Source organism: Dendrobates tinctorius, unplaced genomic scaffold, assembly GCF_039654945.1.
Source record: "Dendrobates tinctorius isolate UK_male_01 unplaced genomic scaffold, ASM3965494v1 ptg000237l, whole genome shotgun sequence".
In the NCBI taxonomy this organism is placed as follows: domain Eukaryota; kingdom Metazoa; phylum Chordata; class Amphibia; order Anura; family Dendrobatidae; genus Dendrobates; species Dendrobates tinctorius.
In genome coordinates this window covers 4,033,367-4,057,880 of record NW_027361904.1, presented here as the reverse complement: position 1 = coordinate 4,057,880, position 24,514 = coordinate 4,033,367, and the positions used below count along the sequence as shown (strand labels likewise).

The 24,514-nt window shown below is 48.1% G+C and overlaps 1 protein-coding gene across 2 annotated transcripts in view; it reads right to left on the bottom strand.

Moving 5' to 3' along the window:
* The window catches only part of LOC141060422 (uncharacterized), a 71,628-nt gene that overhangs the window by 45,128 nt on the left and 1,986 nt on the right, over positions 1–24,514 (bottom strand). Inside the window, exons 2-7 of one of the 2 annotated variants that reach the window (XM_073556671.1) lie at positions 9,037–9,182; positions 6,639–6,815; positions 6,441–6,564; positions 6,296–6,360; positions 5,429–6,077; positions 1,688–2,852 (exon numbers count right to left, since the gene is read on the bottom strand). In XM_073556671.1, the coding sequence (XP_073412772.1) occupies positions 1,688–2,852; positions 5,429–6,077; positions 6,296–6,360; positions 6,441–6,564; positions 6,639–6,815; positions 9,037–9,114 (2,258 nt within the window). In that variant the 5' untranslated portion in view covers positions 9,115–9,182. Of the gene's footprint in view, positions 1–1,434; positions 2,853–5,428; positions 6,078–6,295; positions 6,361–6,440; positions 6,565–6,638; positions 6,816–9,036; positions 9,183–24,514 lie in introns of those variants that run through there. The other variant, XM_073556670.1, reaches the window with a different exon arrangement.

The window sequence follows — 24,514 nt, the reverse complement described above, 5'->3', positions numbered from 1 at the left end:
TTGCAGCTTTAAACCGCTGGAGTCCTGCGCCGCCGCGGTCTTTCCACAACGCATGGACTCCGCTGTTTCGTCTACGAGGCCAATCATAATGCCTGTGTGAAATACTATCCACCTTCCCCCTCCTTTCACTGCTCCCGACCAGTTAAATGCGGGTTTTGTTCCAGCCACATGGTCCTTTGACTGTTCAAACTGAAATTTAATAACGCACATATATCCTAGAGACAGCAAACACATTTTCAGAATCGGTAGACTTTAGGCTACACACCGCAACATTTTGCAATTTCTAGGGTCATCAGAAACCGGAACAACAGTTTCTGCCACTCCGTAGCCCACAGACATATCATATTTGGTCTCAAACGAAAGATAATTTTGCAAGAGAAGATATAATACCCCTGGCCTCACTCTGAGCCTCCCGGCCAGAGATATGGCAAGTAGAAGTTTTAATAACTTAAGAAAAAGGGGTGTACATACCCTGGCTCAGCCCACCTAGTAAGGTCAGCAAGAGAAAAGGATGAAGCCGAGACGCTCATTTGGGGGGGTTTCCAGATGCCTGGAGGGCCAGCTATCAAGACGCTGTGCTGATCGACCGCTTTTTCTGGGAAGGCCCAACTCCCCTTTATTAACATGTCATTTCTGTGACTGAGAGAGTAAGTCTCTTATATTAATCCCTGTTATTTGTAACTGTTAGTACATACTGTATTTTTGTCTCCCTTTGTAATATCTTTTGTAATTTTGTAAACACTGCCTATAATTTTGGAATAAACTTATAAATTTACTAGCTTCGTTCTTTTTGCTCTATGACTGAACCGACACGTACTCCGTGCCAAAATACGCTACCGTTTGGGTTGGCTCCTGACCTGATATAGTCTTTAGTAGCGAACGAGGGGCCGGTGGCAGCAAAGTGTCTTGGTGGGATTGGGGAAACCCTGGCAGTGACGGATCGGAGGTTTATATGTGCATTTTCTGCCTGAGACTGGTGATATACACACCTCCCTCACTGCAGAGTGCCCGATAGCCAGTACGCAATAAGGCAGGTTTTCCATCGACAACCTATCCTAGGTGCAGTTCCCTGACTGACCTGAGGGTAAGGGGGTCATAATCCTGACAAATTGGTGGGCAAACAATAGTATAGTAAAGAAAAATTTGTGACAAGCGTGTTCTGTGTAAACAGGGCTTGTACTGCTGAGGACAATGACAATCTATGAGCACAGAACGGTCAGCCTGTCATAACGCTTTAACCAACGATAGTCAGACTTGTAGTCGATAGGGCTCTCCATTACCTGAAAATCTCCTTCTCAATCACCATATTTCCCCCATGTAAAATAATAACAGCAATACCCGTCCCGTGAGGGCACTGATCTAGCATTGTCGGCGCCTGAGCAGGGGTTGTCCAAGAAGTGGACAACCCCTTTAATAATCACAAGTAGTCTAATGTAAATACATCCGATTTAATTGTTAGAACCACAAAATTTACACTTGCTTATACTCTGCCACACCATCTGGATGCCCATACGTAGCGGCAACATCTGGAAGCCAACATCGTGCATGGATGCTGTCTCCCACCTAGAAGACCTTTTAAAATGGGTTGTGTTTCCACATGCAGTAACAAAGTCATAAGTTTTTCTTGTACTGCATCTCAATGAAATGATTAAAAAATGGATTCTCCTCCCTGTGAGTTCTTTGATGCTTAAAAAGATTTTTTCTGTAGATAAAATACTTCCCACATTCTGAACACGAACACTTTTTCTCGGTGTGAGTTCTTTGATGTGCAATAAGGACGCTCTTTTGGTTAAAACACTTTCCACATAGAAAGCACGAAAATGGCTTCTCTCCTGTGTGAATTCTTTGATGTCTAAGAAGAAGTGATTTTTGGGTAAAACATTTGTTACATTCTGAACATGAGAATGGCTTCTCCCCTGTGTGAGTTTTTTGATGTTGCAAAAGATTTGATTTGTGGCTAAAAGATTTCCCACATTCTAGACATAAAACCGGTTTTCCTGTGTGAGTTCTTTCATGTGCTGTTTGAAGGGATTTTTGGTTAAACCGCTTACCACATAGAGAACATGAATATGGCTTCTCCCCTGTGTGAATTCTTTGATGTCTGACAAGATCTGATTTTTGGGTAAAACATTTGTTGCATTCTGAACATGAGAATGGCTTCTCCCCTGTGTGAGTTTTTTGATGTTGCAAAAGATTTGATTTGTGGTTAAAAGATTTCCCACATTCTAGACATAAAAATGGGTTTCCTGTGTGCGTTCTTTCATGTGCCATTAGAAGGGACTTTTGGTTAAAACACTTTCCACATACGGAACATGAATATGGCCTCTCACCTGTGTGAATTCTTTGATGTCTGACAAGATCTGATTTATGGGCAAAACATTTCTCACATTCTGAACATGAATATGGCTTCACCCCTGTGTGAGTTTTTAGATGTTCAGCAAGCTGTGACTTCCTAGCAAAGCATTTTGCACATTCTGGACATGAATACGGCTTCTCCCCTGTGTGAATTCTTAAATGTTCAACAAGAGTTGATTTACTTCTATAATATTTCCCACATTGTAAACATATAAGAGGCATTGCTCCCGTGTGAGTTTCTTGATGGTGAAGCAGAGATGATTTCTGAGTAAAGTATTTCCCATATTCTGAGAATGAATATGGCTCCTCCCCTGTGTGACTTCTTTCATGTTCAACTCCCATTCTGTGACTTCCATTTTGCTCAACATTCTGCGGTAAATCAGGAAATAGGACTTGTTCAGAAAGAGCAGATGAGAGATCTTGGATGCGGAGGGCTGAGGGTATATCTGAGATAATAGAAGGCTCGTCATATGTATGCTGGACAACAACACAATCATCTGTCAAAAAAACAAAACAGATTTTTATCATTTTTAAATATTATAACATTAAAACCAATAAGTTAGATTTTATAACTGTCACTAAAAAATTTTTTCCCCCCAGATTATTAATATTGATGACCTATGCTTATTGGTAAAAATGCTCCATGAACAGGCATGACTTACATTTAGTAGCAGTTTGTACTCAGTATTGTAGCGTTGGCTCATTCACTTACAATCCCATTAATTCTAGACCTTAAAGCCAAAATCAGCAAATACTAGAACACCAGATTGTTCTTCTGCAATTTGCCTCTGAAGTATGTGCATCCAGATCTGGCTATTTACAAAGGTCGCTATCTGGAGTGCTGCTCTTCATAGTTGATTACTAGACCTGATGCTAATGCACCAAGCCGCGAGCCACAAATCATGGGCCCACGAGCATCATGTGGCTCCCAAGCCACAGGTTGGTGATCCCTGCTTTAGAACATGATGGACAGGCAAGAGATGTCTGGTTGTGCAGTAACTGTGGTAGTGGCAGCTGCTTTATGTGTCAATGGTGCATAACGACAGTATGGAACATAATGGACAAGCAGCAGATTTTCAGCTTTGCAGGATTAGTAACACTAGTGCAGTATGAGACATGATTGACAGGCAAGAGATGTGAAAATGTATAGTGGCAGTGGTAGCAGCAGCAGGACAGTATGGAAATAATGGACAGAGAGCAGATTTCCAGCTTTTCAGGAACGAGCGCAGCAGCAGTGCAGTACAGGACATGATGGACAAGCGAGAGATGTGCAAATGTGTAATAGCAGTGGTGGCAGCAGCACAGAATGGAAATAATTGACAGACAGTAGATTTACAGCTTTGCAGGGACAGAAGTGCACAGTACAGAACATGATGGACAGGCAAGAGATGTGCAAATGTGTAATGGCAGCAGAAGCAGCAGCACAAAATGGAAATAATGGACAGTCAGCAGATTTCCAGCTTTGCGGGAGCAGCAGTGCACAGTACAGGACATGATGGACAGGCAAGAGATGTCTGGTTGTGCAGTAACTGTGGTAGTGGCAGCTCCTTTATGTGTCAATGGTGCATAACGACAGTATGGAACATAATGGACAAGCAGCAGATTTTCAGCTTTGCAGGATTAGTAACACTAGTGCAGTATGAGACATGATTGACAGGCAAGAGATGTGAAAATGTATAGTGGCAGCAGAAGCAGCAGCACAAAATGGAAATAATGGACAGTCAGCAGATTTCCAGCTCTGCGGGAGCAGCGGTGCACAGTACAGGACATGATGGACAGGCAAGAGGTGCGTAGTGGCAGTGGTAGCAGCAGCACAGTATGGAAATAATGGACAGACAGCAGACTGCCCACTTTGCAGGGGCAGCAGCAGTGCAGTACAGGCCATGATGGGACAGGCAAAATATGTGCAAATGTGTAGTGGCAGTGGTGACTGCAGCAATATAGTATGGACTACAATGGACAGACGGGAGATGGCCAACTGTGCAGGGACAGTAGAATGGGCAGCAGTGGAGTATGCACTATAATGGACAGGCAGGAGATACCCAGCTGTGTAGTGACAGGAGCAATGGCAGCAGAAGTACACTATGGGATAAGACCAGGAGATGTCTGTCTTATAGGGGTGAACACGGACAGCCCTTACGTAAAATATGATTATGAAACATCTTCCAAAAAGGCCAAATACACCCATTAGGTGTATGTCATATACATAGATAGCAGCTGTAGCCTTTCCTCCTCTGTGCTGTTTCTCTTACCCATTAGCTGTATAATAACATGGCAGGGCTTCAGCTTACAAATATGAAAGGAGGCAGAGGGAGTGATAGAAATGATCTATTGCTGGGGTGAGAGGAAGACGTCCATTGAGGAGGAAGCGGAGATGCGCAAGTGCCGCCTTGTGTCCTGGTGTTGTAATCATAGCTGCCGACCAAGGGATGTCCCACTAGTACATGGCCTCATTGTGGAGGTCATCATCACTGCTGCCACACAAAACACTGATCCAGTGGGTCGTGACATGCAATGTCCATGGTCATAAATTCCCCTCCAGGTGGAGAGCACCTTACCGCACAACGACAAATCCAACAAGTGGTCAATGTTCTCTGTCACGTGAAAGAACAAGGTGTGGGCAGCATCCGCAGTCACTGCTTTCTACACAGTAGAATATGACGAAAAGCAGTGGAATCCACCAAGTGGTACAGCGAAGGCGTTACCACCAGCAACTAGACCATGTGAAACACACAAGCGGATGATTGTATTCAGGAGAAAAGGACTGAACATGGAAAGGAGGAGGAGGACGAATGAGAGCCCCTCAATCACTGGCAGCCATGGAGAATACCTGTCTAATGGACAGTAAATGAGCATGGAGGAGCCATCAACTCAACGCAACCAAGCCGGCATCAGACGGTGAACGAGAGAAACAGATCAGGCAAACGGGCGGCATCATATTTAACACCCAAATACATGTATGTTACATAAAAAAGGAAAGTTCTAAAAGTATCTGCACCCCTTATGACGTAAAGTAGAATTTGTCAGAGAGGAATTTGTGACTTTTCTATTTTATTCCGCAGTCACCACTCACCTGGGCAGTTATCTGTAGGGATCTCCTCTTTACACCGCTGATCGCTCCTCACATTAGGGGTCTCCTCTTTACACCGCTGATCGCCCATCACATTAGGGGTCTCCTCTTTACACCGCTGATCGCCCATCACATTAGGGGTCTCCTCTTTACACCACTGATCGCCTCTCACATTAGGGATCTCCTCTTTACACCGCTGATCGCTCCTCACATTAGGGGTCTCCTCTTTACACCGCTGATCGCCCATCACATTAGGGGTCTCCTCTTTACACCACTGATCGCCTCTCACATTAGGGGTCTCCTCTTTACAACACTGATCGCCTCTCACATTAGGGGTCTCCTCTTTACACCGCTGATCGCCTCTCACATTAGGGGTCTCCTCTTTACACCACTGATCGCCCCTCACATTAGGGGTCTCCTCTTTACACCACTGATCGCTCCTCACATTAGGGGTCTCCTCTTTACACCGCTGATCGCCCCTCACATTAGGGGTCTCCTCTTTACACCACTGATCGCCTCTCACATTAAGGGTCTCCTCTTTACACCGCTGATCACCCCTCACATTAGGGGTCTCCTCTTCACACCTCTGATCGCCCCTCACATTTCTCTCTGGACCATTAATATTGTTCAGATCTTTATCTGGATCCAAAAGCTGCAAAACAAATATTGTAAAAGTCCCCGATGATCGGAGAAGTCCCCGGGAATAATGGTGAGAAGATCCGGACATGTGATGTCTGTGGTCAGCTGTGATCCTGCCGTCTCCACCGCTATCATTACACAAGTATAAAACATATAATACTGGAGGAGAAAACAAGACTGACCACAAGGACGTCACAGCCGTCTACACATCATAGGGATATCTCCATCTACCTGATGGTCCTGTGGAGGAGGAGGAGCGGGACATCTCTCTGGGGTTGTCCTCTTACTGGAGAGAACTGAGGAGACACAGACAGGACTGACATCATTATTACATACAGAGAATTAGAGGCCGTGTGTATTTAGTCCTGTCTATTACCTGGTGATGTGCGGGGCCGGTGCTCCTCCATCATCACCTCCTGGTAACGATCCTTGTGTCCTTCTAGATACTCCCACTCCTGCATGGAGAAATAGACGGTGACGTCCTGACACCTTATAGGAACCTGACACACACAATGATACCATCATCACCCAGAATCCTCCAGTGCTGTCCTGTATAATTTCCCAGCAGTGTCACCTCTCCAGTCAGCAGCTCAATCATCTTCTTGGTGAGTTCTAGGATCTTCTGGCCATTGAAGTCCTTATGTATCCGGGGGTGAGGTGGAGGCCCTGGGATTGGGCTCAGGGTTCCTCCCTGTCCTTCAGACACAGGGGCCTGACAGCGATCACTAGAGGTCTTCACTACGGTGTAATCCTGAGTGTGGAGACATTAATAATATTATTACAGACATCTCCAGAGTCCATCACCTCTCCGGTCATATCCCCTGATATTCCCATAGATAATGAGGTCATGTGATGACATCAGAACCTCTCACCTCTCCGGTCATATCCCCTGTTATTCCCATAGATAATGAGGTCATGTGATGACATTGGAGCCTCTCACCTCTCCGGTCATATCCCCCGTTATTCCCATAGATAATGAGGTCATGTGATGACATCGGAGCCTCTCACCTCTCTGGTCATATCCCCTGTTATTCCCATAGATAATGAGGTCATGTGATGACATCAGAGCCTTTCACCTCTCCGGACATATCCCCTGTTATTCCCATAGATAATGAGGTCATGTGATGACATTGGAGCCTCTCACCTCTCCGGTCATATCCCCCGTTATTCCCATAGATAATGAGGTCATGTGATGACATCAGAGCCTCTCACCTCTCCGGTCATATCCCCTGTTATTCCCATAGATAATGAGGTCATGTGATGACATCAGAGCCTCTCACCTCTCCGGTCATATCCCCCGTTATTCCCATAGATAATGAGGTCATGTGATGACATCGGAGCCTCTCACCTCTCTGGTCATATCGCCTGTTATTCCCATAGATAATGAGGTCATGTGATGACATCAGAGCCTCTCACCTCTCCGGTCATATCACCTGTTATTCCCATAGATAATGAGGTCATGTGATGACATCAGAGCCTCTCACCTCTCCGGTCACATCCCCTGTTATTCCCATAGATAATGAGGTCATGTGATGACATCAGAACCTCTCACCTCTCCGGTCATATCCCCTGTTATTCCCATAGATAATGACATCATGTGATGACATCAGAGCCTCTCATGTTGTGAGCTCATTTTCGGGTTTGCCTCTGGCTTCTGGTGAGGGTTATGGAGCTGGCTGTGCTGACAGAGGAGTAGTGAGTTCTCTATCTGGACTCCGTCTGTTGGTGAAGGGAGGTAATGAGCTGATCTATATGGCAGAGACCGGCCACCTGAGGAAGAGGACTGTGATTGGACATCAGGAATTTCTGATTGGATTTAAGGCAGCCGACTCCCTAGTTTTTTGCTGGTGATTTCTCCTGACTGTGGCTTCTGGTTTCCAGTTTGATTCCTGCCTTCTTAAAGCTAAGTTTTCTCTGCTATTGTTCATATGAGTTTTCGTCTGGTTTACTTAAGTTTTTGTGTTCAGCCAGCCCTGGCTGGGACTGGGCTGAATCCCCATTTTGTCTCTGATCAGTTGATCTCTTTTGCTCTGTCTTCAGAATATACCTGAGTTCTGATATAGGGAATTGAAGTCTAGCAACTTTAGGGCCTTTTTCTATCAGACGTGTTGGACATTTTTTGGCAGGGTTCTTTGCGTGATTGCAGACAGCAGCTTTTCTTTCCTGTCCTTTCTAGTTAGTGAGGGCCCCATCGTTTGCTCAGCCTATCTTTCAATCTGTGTTTGTGTTTCATCTTGTTTCACCGACAATACATGTTGGGGGCTGTCTATTGCTTTGGGGTCTGCTCTGGGGTAGTTTAGATTTTCCCTTTCTTTAGGCTTATTTAGTTCTCCGGCCGTGACGAGGCGTCTAGGACCACCGTAGGCACGCTCCACGGCTATTGCTAGTTGTGTGTATAGGATCAGGGCTCTGCAATCCGCTAGTTACCAACCTCTCCGGTTTTCTGGGCTTAGCTTGTTTTTTGTTTTTTCCTCCTCGGTGACTCATACATAACACTCTCACCTTTCCGGCCATATCCCGTTATTCCCATAGATAATGAGGTCATGTGATGACATCAGAGCCTCTCACCTCTCCGGTCATATCCCGTTATTCTCATAGATAATGAGGTAATTTGATGACATCAGAGCCTCTCACCTCTCCGGTCATATCCCCTGTTATTCCCACAGATAATGAGGTCATGTGATGACATCAGAGCCTCTCACCTCTCCGGTCATATCCCCTGTTATTCCCATAGATAATGAGGTCACGTGATGACATCAGAGCCTCTCACCTCTCCGGTCATATCCCGTTATTCCCATAGATAATGAGGTCATGTGATGACATCAGAGCCTCTCACCTCTCCGGTCATATCCCCTGTTATTCCCATAGATAATGAGGTCATGTGATGACATCAGAGCCTCTCACCTCTCCGGTCATATCCCCTGTTATTCCCATAGATAATGAGGTCATGTGATGACATCAGAGACTCTCACCTCTCCAGTAAGATGGAAGATTATCTCCAGGGTGAGGTTAATTATCCTCTCCGCCATCTTGCCTCTGTCCTTATTCATCCCTGACACATTTATCAGGAAGATTCCCGCAGAGACGTTATCAGCAGAGGATCCTTTATTATAAGAACCTGAAAGGAATAAAACAATATAAACATCATAGTAAACAAAGGAAACATGTTTAAAAAACTAACCACCATTTTTACCCTCTCCCGTGACCTCTGCCTGTAGGTGGCGCCGCTCTTGCCCTGTGTGCAGGCAGTTACATGTTCCTATTTAACATTAATGTTGCTGGGACTTATGGTGCCACACAGCAGGGAATCTATGTCTTACTGCAGCGTACTGGTTATCAGTAGGGGTCCGCTCTCGGTGGTCAGCCTTGTGTTCCTGATGTCCTCACTGTCTCTGGAGCAGGTTCCTGGTGTCCTCACTGTCTGTTTACGGTAACAGGTATTTTCCTTTATTCATCTGTCTGCACAATCACCTTTCAGGTGCGGCTTTACATACTTTCCCCCTTATGATATTATATGATGGTGATATTTTCATTTGGATGTCCAGCCATACTGCCGGTGTTTATGCCAGTCAGTGGTAGACCAGCAAGGGTTTATTTCTCTGCTGATTATTCTTTTCACCCTGCACCTATCCTCTGTTTCTAGTTTAGGAAGTAGGCGGCATACTATCCAGCAGCACCTTATCTTCTCATTTTGTATTTGGTAGTTTCTTTTCACTCACTCTGGGATCTCTCTTCCCTTCAGTAAGTAATTTACACTCTGCTCTGCCCTCCGATTCCTTAGGAAGAATGTGAAGCACCTGACGGCCTTTCAGGCAGCATAGGTCATAGTAACATAGTTAGTAAGGCCGAAAAAATACATTAGTCCATCCAGTTCAACCTATAAAATTCTGTCAGAATAAATCCCCAGATATACGTCCTTCTAAAGAACCTAACAATAACTGTAAGATACAATATTGTTACGCTCCAGGAAGACATCCAGGCCTCTCTTGAACCCCTCGACTGAGTTCGCCATCACCACCTCCTCAGGCAGGGAATTCCAGATTCTCACTGCCCAACAGTAAAGAATCCTCTTCTATGTTGGTGGAAAAACCTTTTCTCCTCCAGACGCAGAGAATGCCCCCTTGTGACCGTCACCTTCCTTGGTATAAACAGTTCCTCGGAGAGATATTTGTATTGTCCCCTTATATACTTATACATGGTTATTAGATCGCCCCTCAGTCGTCTTTTTTCTAGACTAAATAATCCTAATTTTGCTAATCTCTCTGGGTATTGTAGTTCCCCCATCCCCTTTATTAATTTTGTTGCCCTCCTTTGTACTGCTTTAGTTCCATTATATCCTTCCTGAGCACCGGTGCCCAAAACTGTACACAGTCCTCCATGTGCGGTCTAACCAGGGATTTCTACAGAGGCAGTATAATGCTCTCATCATGTGTGTCCAGACCTCTTTTAATGCACCCCATGATCCTCTTTGCCTTGGCAGCCGCTGCCTGGCACTGACTGCTCCAGGTAAGTTTATCATTAACTAGGATCCCCAAGTCCTTCTCCATGTCAGATTTACCCAGTGGTTCCCCTTCAGTGTGTAATGATGATATTGATTCCTTCTTCCCATGTGTATAACCTTACATTTATCATTGTTAAACCCCATCTGCCACCTTTCGGCCCAAGTTCACAACTCATCCAGATCCATCTGTAGCAGAATACGATCTTCTCTTGCATTGACTGCTTTACATAGTTTTGTATCATCTGCAAATATCGATATTTTACTGTGCAAACCTTCTACCAGATCGTTAATATGTTGAAGAGAATAGGTCCCAACACCGACCCCTGCGGTCCCCACTGGTCACAGCGACCCAGTTAGAGAATATACCATTTATAACCACCCTCTGCTTTCTATCACTCAGCCAGTTACTTACCCATTACACACATTTTCCCCCAGACCCGGCATTCTCATTTTGTGTACCAACCTCTTGTGTGGCACGGTATCAAACGCTTTGGAAAAATCAAGATATACCACATCCAATGACTCACCTTAGTGCAGTCTATAGCTGACCTCTTCATAAAAACTGATTAGATTGGTGTGACAGGAGCGATTCCTCATAAACCCATGCTGATATGGAGTTACACAGTTATTCTCATAATCCAGAATAACATCCCTCAGAAACCCTTCACATATCTCACCAACAATAGAGGTTAGACTTACTGGCCTATAATTTCCAGGTCACTTTTAGAGCCTTTTTGAATATTGGTACCACATTTGCTATGCGCCAGTCCTGTGGAACAGACCCCGTCGCTATAGAGTCCCTAAATGTAAGAAATAATGGTTTGTCTATTACATGACTTAGTTCTCTTAGTACTCGTGGGTGTATGCCATCCGGACCCGGAGATTTATCTAGTTTATTCTTATTTAGCTGGTTTTACCTCTTCTTGGGTTAGATTGGTGACCCTTAACCCCTTCCTGACATGAGACGTACTATCCCGTCCACGGTACCCGGGCCCGTATGACCGTGGACGGGATAGTACGTCTACCGCGATCAGCGGCGCCCACGTGGTGAGCGCCGCTGATCGCGGCCGGGTGTCAGCTGATTATCACAGCTGACACCCGGCACTATGTGTCAGGGGCGGTCACGGACCGCCCCCGACACGTTAACCCCTTGCACACCGCGATCAAACATGATCGCGGTGTACCGGGAGTTAAAGGGAAGCATCGGGAGGGAGGGGGCTCCCTCCGTGCTTCCCTGAGCCCCCCACGGCAGCGCAATGTGCAGCGCTGCTGCGGGGGGCTCCTATCCTCCAGGCCCCCGGATCCAAGATGGCGACGGGGGCCTTCGGGGACCTGAGGAAGCTGGCTTCCTCAGTGCCTGCAAAGCGCAGGCAAGAGGAAGTCTTCTTCAATGCCTGTGACAGATTGCTGATCTGTCACAGTGATCTGTGATGTGACAGATCAGCGATCTGTCACAGGACAGTGATGTCCCACCTGGGACTATGTAATAAAGTAAAAAAAAAATTTAAAAAAAATTTAAAAATAAATTTTAAAAAATCGCCAAATAAATTAGAAAAAAAAAAAAAAATATTCCCTCAATAAATCCATTTTTTGGAAATAATAAAAAAAAAACAAACAATAAAAGTACACATATTAGGTATCGCCACGTCCGTAATGACCCGCCCTATAAAACTGTCCCATTAGTTAACCCTTTTAGCGAACCCCTTAAAAAATAAAAATAAAAAACGAAGCATAAAATAATGATTTATTATCATACCGCCAAACAAAAAGTGTAATAACGCGCGATCAAAAAGACGCATATAAATATCCATGGTACCGCTGAAAACGTCATCTTGTGCCGCAAAAAACGAGCCGCCAAACAGCATCATCAGCGAAAAAATAAAAAAGTTATAGCTCGCAGAATAAAGCGATGCAAAAATAATTATTTTTTTATATAAAATAGTTTTCATTGCATAAAACCGACAAAACATAAAAAAGTGACCTAAATGAGGTATCGCTGTAACCGTACTGACCCGAAGAATAAAACCGCTTTATCAATTTTACCGCACGCGGAACGGTGTAAACGCACCCCCACAAAAGAAATTCATGAAACGCTGGTTTTTGTTCATTCTGCGTCCCAAAAATAGGAATAAAAAGCGATCAAAAAATGTCACGTGCCCGAAAATGGTACCAATAAAAACGTCAACTCGTCCCGCAAAAAATAAGACCTCACATGACTCGGTGGGTCAAAATACGGAAAAATTATAGCTCTCAAAATGTGGTGATGCAAAAACTATTTTACAATAAAAAGCGTCTTTTAGCGTGTGACAGCTGCCAAACATAAAAACCGCCATAAATAGTAAATCAAACCCCCCGTTATCACCCCCTTAGTTAGGGAAAAATAATAAAATAAAAAAAATGTATTTATTTCCATTTTCCCGTTAGGGTAAGGCTGTGTGCACACGCTGCGGATTAGGTGCGGATTCATCCACGAGGATTTTGTAAAATACGCAGGTGAAAACGCAGGTCAAAAGACCTGTGGTTTTACCTGCGGATTGCTCTGCGGTTTTGTCCTGCGGTTTTTCATCTCCTCAATAGAGGAGATGGCAAACCGCAGGAGAATCCGCAGAAAGAATTGACATGTCAATTCTTTCTGCGGATTGAAAACCGCAGATAATCCGCGCAGAAAATTCCGCACCGTCTGCACTGCGGTTTTTGATTCCCATAGGGAATCATGGTACTGTACACCGCAGCAAAAACTGCTGCGGGTCCGCAGCAGCCAAAACCGCTGCGGAACCGCAGCAAAATCCGCAGCGTGTGTACACAGCCTTAGGGTTAGGGCTAGGGTTAGGGTTAGAGCTAGGGTTAGAGCTAGGGTTAGGGCTAGGGTTAGGGCTAGGGTTAGGGCTAGGGCTCAGATTAGGGTTAGGGGTGTGTTGGGGTTAGGGTTGGAGTTATAATTGGGGGTTTCCACTGTTTGGGCACATCAGGGGCTCTCCAAATGCAACATGGCGTCTGATCTCAATTCCAGCCAATTCTGAGTTGAAAAAGTCAAATGGTGCTCCTTCCCTTCCAAGCTCTGCCATGTGCCCAATCAGTGTTTTACCCCCACATGTAGGGTATCAGCCTACTCAGGACAAATTGCAAAACAATTTTTGGGGTCCAATTTCTCCTGTTACCCTTAGGAAAATAAAAAATTGGGGGCAAAAATATCATTTTTGTGGAAAAAAATGATTTTTTTATTTTCACGTCCGAGTGTTATAAACTTCTGTGAAGCACTTGGGGGTTCAAAGTGCTCACCACACATCTAGATAAGTTCCGTGGGGGGTCTAGTGTCCAAAATGGGGTCACTTGTGGGGAGTTTCAATAGTTTAGGTACATCAGGGGCTCTCCAAACGCACATGACACCCACAGACCATTCCATCAAAGTCTGCATTCCAAAACGTCACTGCTTCCCTTCCGAGCCCCGACGTGTGTCCATACAGTAGTTTTCTCCCACATATGGGGTGTCAGCGTACTCAGGCCAAATTGGACAACAACTTTTGGGGTCCAATTTCTCCTGTTACCCTTGGGAAAATGAAAAAATTGGGGACTAATTGATCATGTTTCTGGAAAAAATACGATTTTTTTATTTTCATGCCCTGGCATTATAAACTTCAGTGAAGCCATTGGGGGTTCAAAGTGCTCACCTCACATCTAGATAAGTTCCTTAGTGGGTCTAGTTTTCAAAATGGGGTCATTTGTGGGGGGCTTCCACTGTTTAGGTACATTAGGGGCTCTCCAAAGGCAACATGACACCCGCAGACCATTCCATCAAAGTCTGCATTACAAAACGTCACTACTTCCCTTCCAAGCCCCGACGTGTGCCCATACAGTAGTTTTCTCCCACATATGGGGTATCAGCATACTCAGGACAAATTGGACAACAACTTTTGGGGTCCAATTTCTCCTGTTACCCTTGGGAAAATAAAAAAATGGTGACTAAAAGATCATGTTTGTGGAAAAAATACGAATTTTTTATTTTCACGCCCGGGCGTTATAAACTTCTGTGAAGCACTGGGGGGTTCAAAGTGCTCACCACACATCTAGATAAGTTCCTTGGGGGGTCTAGTTTACAAAATGGTGTCATTTGTGGGGGGTTTCCACTGTTTAGGTACATTAGGGGCTCTCCAAAGGCAACATGACACCTGCAGACCATTCCATCAAAGTCTGCATTCCAAAACGTCACTACTTCCCTTCCGAGCCCCGACGTGTGCCCATACAGTAGTTTTCTCCCACATATGGGGTATCAGCATACTCAGGACAAATTGGACAACAACTTTTGGGGTCCAATTTCTCCTGGTACCCTTGGGAAAATAAAAAAATGGTGACTAAAAGATCATGTTTGTGGAAAAAATACAAATTATTTATTTTCACGCCCGGGCATTATAAACTTCTGTGAAGCACTGGGGGGGTCAAAGTGCTCACCACACATCTAGATAAGTTCCTTAGGGGGTCTAGTTTCCAAAATGGTGTCATTTGTGGGGGGTTTCCACTGTTTAGGTACATCAGGAGTTTTCCAAACGCGACATGGTGTCCGATGTCAATTCCAGCCAAAAACGTCAAATGGCGCTGCTTCCCTTCCGAGCTCTGCCATGCGCCCAAATAGTGGTTTACCCCCACATGTGGGGTATCAGCGTACTCAGGACAAATTGCACAATAACTTTTAGGGTCCTGTTACCCTTGGAAAAATAAGAATTGAGGGTGAAAAGATCATTTTTGTGGAAAAAATATGATTTTTTAATTGTATGGCTTTATGTTATAAACTTCTGTGAAGCCCATGGGGGTTCAAAGTTCTCACCACACATCTAGATAAGTTCCTTAGGGGGTCTAGTTTCCAAAATGGTGTCATTTGTGGGGGATTTCCACTGTTTTGGTACATCAGGAGTTTTCCAAACGCGACATGGTGTCCGATCTCAATTCCAGCCAAAAACGTCAAATGGCGCTGCTTCCCTTCCGAGCTCTGCCATGCGCCCAAATAGTGGTTTACCCCCACATGTGGGGTATCAGCGTACTCAGGACAAATTGCACAATAACTTTTAGGGTCCTGTTACCCTTGGAAAAATAAGAATTGAGGGTGAAAAGATCATTTTTGTGGAAAAAATATGATTTTTTAATTGTATGGCTTTATGTTATAAACTTCTGTGAAGCCCATGGGGGTTCAAAGTTCTCACCACACATCTAGATAAGTTCCTTAGGGGGTCTAGTTTCCAAAATGGTGTCATTTGTGGGGGGTTTCCACTGTTTTGGTACATCAGGGGTTTTCCAAACGCGACATGGTGTCCGATCTCAATTCCAGCCAAAAACGTCAAATGGCACTGCTTCCCTTCAGAGCTCTGCCATGCGCCCAAATAGTGGTTTACCCCCACATGTGGGGTATCAGCGTACTCAGGACAAATTGCACAATAACTTTTAGGGTCCTGTTACCCTTGGGAAAATAAAAATTGGGGTGAAAAGATCATTTTTGTGGAAAAAATATGATTTTTTAATTGTACCGCTGTACGTTATAAACTTCTGTAAAGCCCTTGTGGGTTCAAAGTTCTCACCACATATCTAGATAAGTTCCTTGGGGGGTCTAGTTTCCAAAATGGGGTCACTTGTAGGGGGTTTCCACTGTTTAGGTACATCAGGGACTCTCCAAACGTGACATGGCGTCCGATCTGAATTCCACCCAATTTTGCATTGAAAAAGTCAAACGGCGCTCCTTCCATTCTGAGCTCTGCCATGCGCCGAAACAGTCGTTCCCCCCCACAAATCAGGTATCAGCGTACTCAGAACAAATTGCACAATAACTTTTGCAGTCCAATTTCTCCTGTTACCCTTGGTAAAATAAAAAAAATTGAACCTGAAGTATTTTTTTTGTGAAAAAAAGTTAGATGTTCATTTCTTTTTAAATATTCAAAAAAATTCCTGTGACGCACCTAATGGGTTAATAAACTTCTTGAATGTGGTTTTGAGCACCTTAAGGGGTTCAGTTTTTAGAATGGTGTCACTTTTGGGTATTTTCTATCATATAGACCCCTCAAAGTGGCTTCAAATGTGATGTGGTCCTAAAAATAAAATGGTGTTGTAAAAATGAGAAATCGCTGGTCAACTTTTAACCCTTATAACTTCCTAACAAAAAAAAATTTTGGTTCCAAAATTGTGCTGATGTAAAGTAAACATGTGGGAAATGTTACTTATCAAGTTTTTTGTGTGCCGTATCTCTGTGATTTAAGGGCATAAAAATTCAAAGTTGGAAAATTGCGAAATTTTCAAAATTTTTGCCAAATTTCCATTTTTTTCACAAATAAACGCAAGTTATTTGAATGAAATTTTACCACTAACATGAAGTACAATATGTCACGAGAAAACAATGTCAGAATCACCGGGATCCATGGAAGCGTTCCAGAGTTATGACCTCATAAAGGTACAGTGGTCAGAATTGTAAAAATTGGCCCGGTCATGAACGTGCAAACCACCCTTGGGGGTGAAGGGGTTAATATAGGGTTTTCTTTGTTTCTCGGCATTTAATTTTCCACGGTGAATACCGTGGAGAAGAAGGTGTTTAATATCTTAGCTTTTTCCTCATCATCTACAACCATACTTTCCTCACAATTTTTTAATGGGCCTACACTTTCACTTTTGATTCTTTTACTATTGATATAGTTGAAGAACAGTTTGGGATTAGTGTTACTCTCCTTTGTGCTTCTCTGTTTCCTTTTTGGCAGCTTTAATTAGTTTTTAGATAAAGTATCTTTCTCCTTATAGTTGTTAGAGCTTCAGTGGGGCCATCCTGCTTCAGTAGTGTAAATGCTTTCTTTTAACTGTTAATTGCTCCTCTTACTTTTTTGTTTAGCCACATTGGGTTTTTCCTCTTTCTTGTCCTTTTATTCCCACAAGGTATAAACCGCTTGCAGCGCCTATTAAGGATGTTCTTACACATTTCCCATTTATTTTCTGTATTCTTATTTCTGAGGACATTGTCCCAGTCACCCAGATTAAGGGCATCTCTAAGCTGGTCAGTCTTTGCCTTCCTAAAGTTCAGTGTTTTTGTGACGCCCTGACATGTCCCCCTAGCGAAAAACAAGTGACACTGTACAATATTGTGGTCGCTATTTCCTAGACGCCCAACAATCTGCAGATCTGTTATTCTGTCAGGTCTGTTAGATAGTATTAGGTGTAAAGTGCTGCTCCTCTGGTTGGATTCTGCACCAATTGTGAGAGATAATTATTCTTGGCTATTAGCAGAAACCTGTGGCCTTTATGGGTTTCGCAGGTCTCAGTTTCCCAGTTAATATCCGGGTAGTTAAAGTCCCCCATAACAAGGCCCTCATTATGGGTTGCAGCTTCATCTATCTGCCTTAGTAGTAAACTTTCCATGATTTCTGTTATATTTGGGGGTTCGGAACAGACCCCAAAGAGAATTTTGTTACTATTTTTCCCTCCATGTATTTCGACCCAAATGGACTCGAAATGGTCCAAGCGGCCATAGTATATTCTGTTGTTAGAGCTATTCCAGCCCATGTAGGAACCGCTAAGTTACAATTTCTAGTCTGTACAGACATCGGCAGGATCAGGTGCAGTTTCTAGTGTTTAACCTATTTACCCCTGTGAGTTGTTACACAATCATAAAACCAGTGTGATGGAGACACTGAGGACAAGGGGCCAATACAGACCAGGTCCTGGCAGCAGAACAGAGGAGTACTGGACTGCTAGACATGAGACCTGAGGGGCCACACTGAGGCCATGTCATAGGGAGGAAAGTCAAGGAGCCCTGAGGGGCCACACTGAGGCCATGTCATAGGGAGGAAGGTACAGGAGAGTCCTGAGGGGCCACACTGAGGCCATGTCATAGGGAGGAAGGTACAGAAGCCCTGAGGGGCCACACTGAGGCCATGTCATAGGGAGGAAGGTACAGGAGTCCTGAGGGGCCACACTGAGGCCATGTCATAGGGAGGAAGATACAGGAGCCCTGAGGGGCCACACTGAGGCCATGTCATAGGGAGGAAGGTGCAGGAGTCCCGAGAGGCCACACAGAGGCCATGTCATAGGGAGGAAGGTACAGGAGAGTCCTGAGGGGCCACACTGAGGCCATGTCATAGGGAGGAAGGTACAGGAGCCCTGAGGGGCCACACTGAGGCCATGTCATAGGGAGGAAAGTCCAGGAGCCCTGAGGGGCCACACTGAGGCCATGTCATAGGGAGGAAGGTACAGGAGAGTCCTGAGGGGCCACACTGAGGCCATGTCATAGGGAGGAAGGTACAGGAGCCCTGAGGGGCCACACTGAGGCCATGTCATAGGGAGGAAAGTCCAGGAGCCCTGAGGGGCCACACTGAGGCCATGTCATAGGGAGGAAGGTACAGGAGCCCTGAGGGGCCACACTGAGGCCATGTCATAGGGAAGAAGGTACAAGAGCCCTGAGGGGCCACACAGAGGCCATGTCATAGGGAAGAAGGTACAGGAGCCCTGAGGGGCCACACTGAGGCCATGTTATAGGGAGGAAGGTACAGGAGCCCAGAGAGGCCACACTGAGGCCATGTCATAGGGAGGAATATACAGGATCCTTGAGGGGCCACACTGAGGCCATATCATAGGGAGGAAGGCACAGGAGACCTGAGGGGCCACACTGAGACCATGTCACAGGGAGGAAGGTACAGGAGCCCTGGGGGGCCACACTGAGGCCATGTCATAGGGAGGAAGGTACAGGAGCCCTGAGGGGCCACACTGAGGCCAAGTCATAAGGAGGAAGGTACAGGAGCCCTGAGGGGCCTCACTGAGGCCATGTCATAAGGAGGAAGGTACAGGAGCCTTGAGGGGCCACACTGAGGCAATGTCACAGGGAGGTAGGTACAGGAGCCCTGAGGGGCCACGCCATAGTAAGGAAGGTATAGGAGCCCTGAGGGGCCTCACTGAGGCCATGTCATAAGGAGGAAGGTACAGGAGCCCTGAGGGGCCTCACTGAGGCCATGTCATAAGGAGGAAGGTACAGGAGCCCTGAGGGGCCACACTGAGGCCATGCCATAGTAAGGAAGGTATAGGAGCCCTGAGGGGACACACTGAGGCCATGTCATAGGGAGGAAAGTATAGGAGCCCTGAGGGGACACACTGAGGCCTTGTCATAGGGAGGAAGGTATAGGAGCCCTGAGGGGCCACACTGAGGCAATGTGATAGGGAGGAAGGTACAGGAGCCCTGAGGGGCCACACTGAGGCCATGTCATAGTAAGGAAGGTATAGGAGCCCAGAGGGGCCACACTGAGGTCATGTCATAGGGAGGAAGGTACAGGAGCCCTGAGGGGCCACACTGAGGCCATGGCATAGGGAGGAAGGTATAGGATCCCTGAGGGGCCACACTGAGGCCATGTCATAGGGAGGAAGGTATAGGATCCCTGAGGGGCCACACTGAGGCCATGTCATAGTAAGGAACGTATAGGAGCCCAGAGGGGCCACACTGAGGCAATGTCATAGGGAGGTAGGTACAGGAGCCCTGAGGGGCCACACTGAGGCCATGTCATAGGGAGGAAGGTACAGGAACCAGGAGGGGCCACACTGAGGAAATGTCATAGGGAGGCAGGTACAAGAGCCCTGAGGAGCCACACTGAGGCCATATCATAGTAAGGAAGGTATAGGAGCCCTGAGGGGACACACTGAGACCATGTCACAGGGAGGAAGGTACAGGAGCCCTGGGGGGCCACACTGAGGCCATGTCATAGGGAGGAAGGTACAGGAGCCCTGAGGGGCCACACTGAGGCCAAGTCATAAGGAGGAAGGTACAGGAGCCCTGAGGGGCCTCACTGAGGCCATGTCATAAGGAGGAAGGTACAGGAGCCTTGAGGGGCCTCACTGAGGCCATGTCATAAGGAGGAAGGTACAGGAGCCTTGAGGGGCCACACTGAGGCAATGTCACAGGGAGGTAGGTACAGGAGCCCTGAGGGGCCACACTGAGGCCATGCCATAGTAAGGAAGGTATAGGAGCCCTGAGGGGACACACTGAGGCCTTGTCATAGGGAGGAAGGTATAGGAGCCCTGAGGGGCCACACTGAGGCAATGTGATAGGGAGGAAGGTACAGGAGCCCTGAGGGGCCACACTGAGGCCATGTCATAGTAAGGAAGGTATAGGAGCCCAGAGGGGCCACACTGAGGTCATGTCATAGGGAGGAAGGTACAGGAGCCCTGAGGGGCCACACTGAGGCCATGGCATAGGGAGGAAGGTACAGGAGCCCTGAGGGGCCACACTGAGGCCATGGCATAGGGAGGAAGGTATAGGATCCCTGAGGGGCCACACTGAGGCCATGTCATAGGGAGGAAGGAATAGGAGCCCTGAGGGGCCACACTGAGGCAATGTCATAGGGAGGTAGGTACAGGAGCCCTGAGGGGCCACACTGAGGCCATGTCATAGGGAGGAAGGTACAGGAACCAGGAGGGGCCACACTGAGGAAATGTCATAGGGAGGCAGGTACAGGAGCCCTGAGGGGCCACACTGAGGCCATATCATAGTAAGGAAGGTATAGGAGCCCTGAGGGGACACACTGAGGCCATGTCATAGGGAGGAAGGTACAGGAACCAGGAGGGGCCACACTGAGGAAATGTCATAGTGAGGTAGGTACAGGAGCCCTGAGGGGCCACACTGAGGTCATGTGATAGGGAGAAAGGTACAGGAGCCATGAGGGGCCACACTGAGGCCATGTCATAGTAAGGAAGGTACAGGAGCCCTGAGGGGCCACACTGAGGCCATGTCATAGGGAGGAAGGTATAGGAGCCCTGAGGGGCCACACTGAGGCAATGTGATAGGGAGGAAGGTACAGGAGCCCTGAGGGGCCACACTGAGGCCATGTCATAGGGAGGAAGGTACAGGAGCTCTGATGGGCCACACTGAGGCCATGTCATAGGGAGGAAGGTGTAGGAGCCCTGAGGGGCCACACTGAGGCCATGTCATAGGGAGGATGGTACAGGAGCCCTGAGGGGCCACACTGAGGCCATGTCATAGTAAGGAAGGTATAAGAGCCCTGAGGGGACACACTGAGGCCATGTCATAGGGAGGAAGGTACAGGAACCAGGAGGGGCCACACTGAGGCCATGTCATAGGGAGGAAGGTACAGGAGCCATGAGGGGCCACACTGAGGCCATGTCATAGTAAGGAAGGTACAGGAGCCCTGAGGGGCCACACTGAGGCCATGTCATAGGGAGGAAGGTACAGGAGCCCTGAGGGGCCACACTGAGGCCATGTCATAGGGAGGAAGGTATAGGAGCCCTGAGGGGCCACACTGAGGCAATGTGATAGGGAGGAAGGTACAGGAGCACTGAGGGGCCACACTGAGGCCATGTCATAGGGAGGAAGGTACAGGAGCTCTGATGGGCCACACTGAGGCCATGTCATAGGGAGGAAGGTGCAGGAGCCTTGAGGGGCCACACTGAGGCCATGTCATAGGGAGGAAGGTACAGGAGCCCTGAGGGGCCACACTGAGGCCATGTCATAGGGAGGAAGGTACAGGAGCCCTGAGGGGCCACACTGAGGCCATGTCATAGGGAGGAAGGTACAGGAGCCCTGAGGGGCCACACTGAGGCCATGTCATAGGAAGGAAGGTACAGGAGCCATGAGGGGCCACACTGAGGCCATGTCATAGGGAGGAAGGTACAGGAGCCCTGAGGGGCCACACTGAGGCCATGTCATAGGGAGGAAGGTACAGGAGCCCTGAGGGGCCACACTGAGGCCATGTCATAAGGAGGAAGGTAAAGGAGCCCTGAGGGGCCACACTGAGGCCATGTCATAGGGAGGAAGGTACAGGAGCCCTGAGGGGCCACACTGAGGCCATGTCATAGGGAGGAAGGTACAGGAGCCCTGAGGGGCCACACTGAGGCCATGTCATAGGGAGGAAGGTACAGGAGCCCTGAGGGGCCACACTGAGGCCATGTCAAAGGGAGGAAGGTACAGGAGCCCTGAGGGGCCACACTGAGGCCATGTCATAGGGAGGAAGGTACAGGAGCCCTGAGGGGCCACACTGAGGCCATGTCATAGGGAGGAAGGTACAGGAGCCCTGAGGGGCCACACTGAGGCCATGTCATAGGGAGGAAGGTACAGGAGCCCTGAGGGGCCACACTGAGGCCATGTCATAGGGAGGAAGGTACAGGAGCCCTGAGGGGCCACACTGAGGCCATGTCATAGGGAGGAAGGTACAGGAGCCCTGAGGGGCCACACTGAGGCCATGTCATAGGGAGGAAGGTACAGGAGCCCTGAGGGGCCACACTGAGGCCATGTCATAGGGAGGAAGGTACAGGAGCCCTGAGGGGCCACACTGAGGCCATGTCATAGGGAGGAAGGTACAGGAGCCCTGAGGGGCCACACTGAGGCCATGTCATAGGGAGGAAGGTACAGGAGCCCTGAGGGGCCACACTGAGGCCATGTCATAGGGAGGAAGGTACAGGAGCCCTGAGGGGCCACACTGAGGCCATGTCATAGGGAGGAAGGTACAGGAGCCCTGAGGGGCCACACTGAGGCCATGTCATAGGGAGGAAGGTACAGGAGCCCTGAGGGGCCACACTGAGGCCATGTCATAGGGAGGAAGGTACAGGAGCCCTGAGGGGCCACACTGAGGCCATGTCATAGGGAGGAAGGTACAGGAGCCCTGAGGGGCCACACTGAGGCCATGTCATAGGGAGGAAGGCACAGGAGCCCTGAGGGGCCACACTGAGGCCATGTCATAGGGAGGAAGGCACAGGAGTCCTGAGGGGCCACACTGAGGCCATGTCATAGGGAGGAAGGCACAGGTGCCCTGAGGGGCCACACTGAGGCCATGTCATAGGGAGGAAGGTCCAGGAGCCCTGAGGGGCCACACTGAGGCCATGTCATAGGGAGGAAGATCCAGGAGCCCTGAGGGGCCACACTGAGGCCATGTCATAGGGAGGAAGGTACAGGAGCCCTGAGGGGGAACACTGAGGCCATGTCATAGGGAGGAAGGTACAGGAGCCCTGAGGGGCCACACTGAGGCCATGTCATAGGGAGGAAGGTACAGGAGCCCTGAGGGGCCACACTGAGGCCATGTCATAGGGAGGAAGGTACAGGAGCCCTGAGGGGCCACACTGAGGCCATGTCATAGGGAGGAAGGTACAGGAGCCCTGAGGGGCCACACTGAGGCCATGTCATAGGGAGGAAGGTCCAGGAGCCCTGAGGGGCCACACTGAGGCCATGTCATAGGGAGGAAGGCACAGGAGCCCTGAGGGGCCACACTGAGGCCATGTCATAGGGAGGAAGGCACAGGAGCCCTGAGGGGCCACACTGAGGCCATGTCATAGGGAGGAAGGTCCAGGAGCCCTGAGGGGCCACACTGAGGCCATGTCATAGGGAGGAAGGTCCAGGAGCCCTGAGGGGCCACACTGAGGCCATGTCATAGGGAGGAAGGTACAGGAGCCCTGAGGGGCCACAATGAGGCCATTTCATAGGGAGGAAGGTCCAGGAGCCCTGAGGGGCCACACTGAGGCCATGTCATAGGGAGGAAGGTCCAGGAGCCCTGAGGGGCCACACTGAGGCCATGTCATAGGGAGGAAGGCACAGGATCCCTGAGGGGCCACACTGAGGCCATGTCATAGGGAGGAAGGTACAGGAGCCCTGAGGGGCCACACTGAGGCCATGTCATAGGGAGGAAGGTACAGGAGCCCTGAGGGGCCACACTGAGGCCATGTCATAGGGAGGAAGGTACAGGAGCCCTGAGGGGCCACACTGAGGCCATGTCATAGGGAGGAAGGCACAGGAGCCCTGAGGGGCCACACTGAGGCCATGTCATAGGGAGGAAGGTCCAGGAGCCCTGAGGGGCCACACTGAGGCCATGTCATAGGGAGGAAGGTACAGGAGCCCTGAGGGGCCACACTGAGGCCATGTCAAAGGGAGGAAGGTACAGGAGCCCTGAGGGGCCACACTGAGGCCATGTCATAGGGAGGAAGGTACAGGAGCCCTGAGG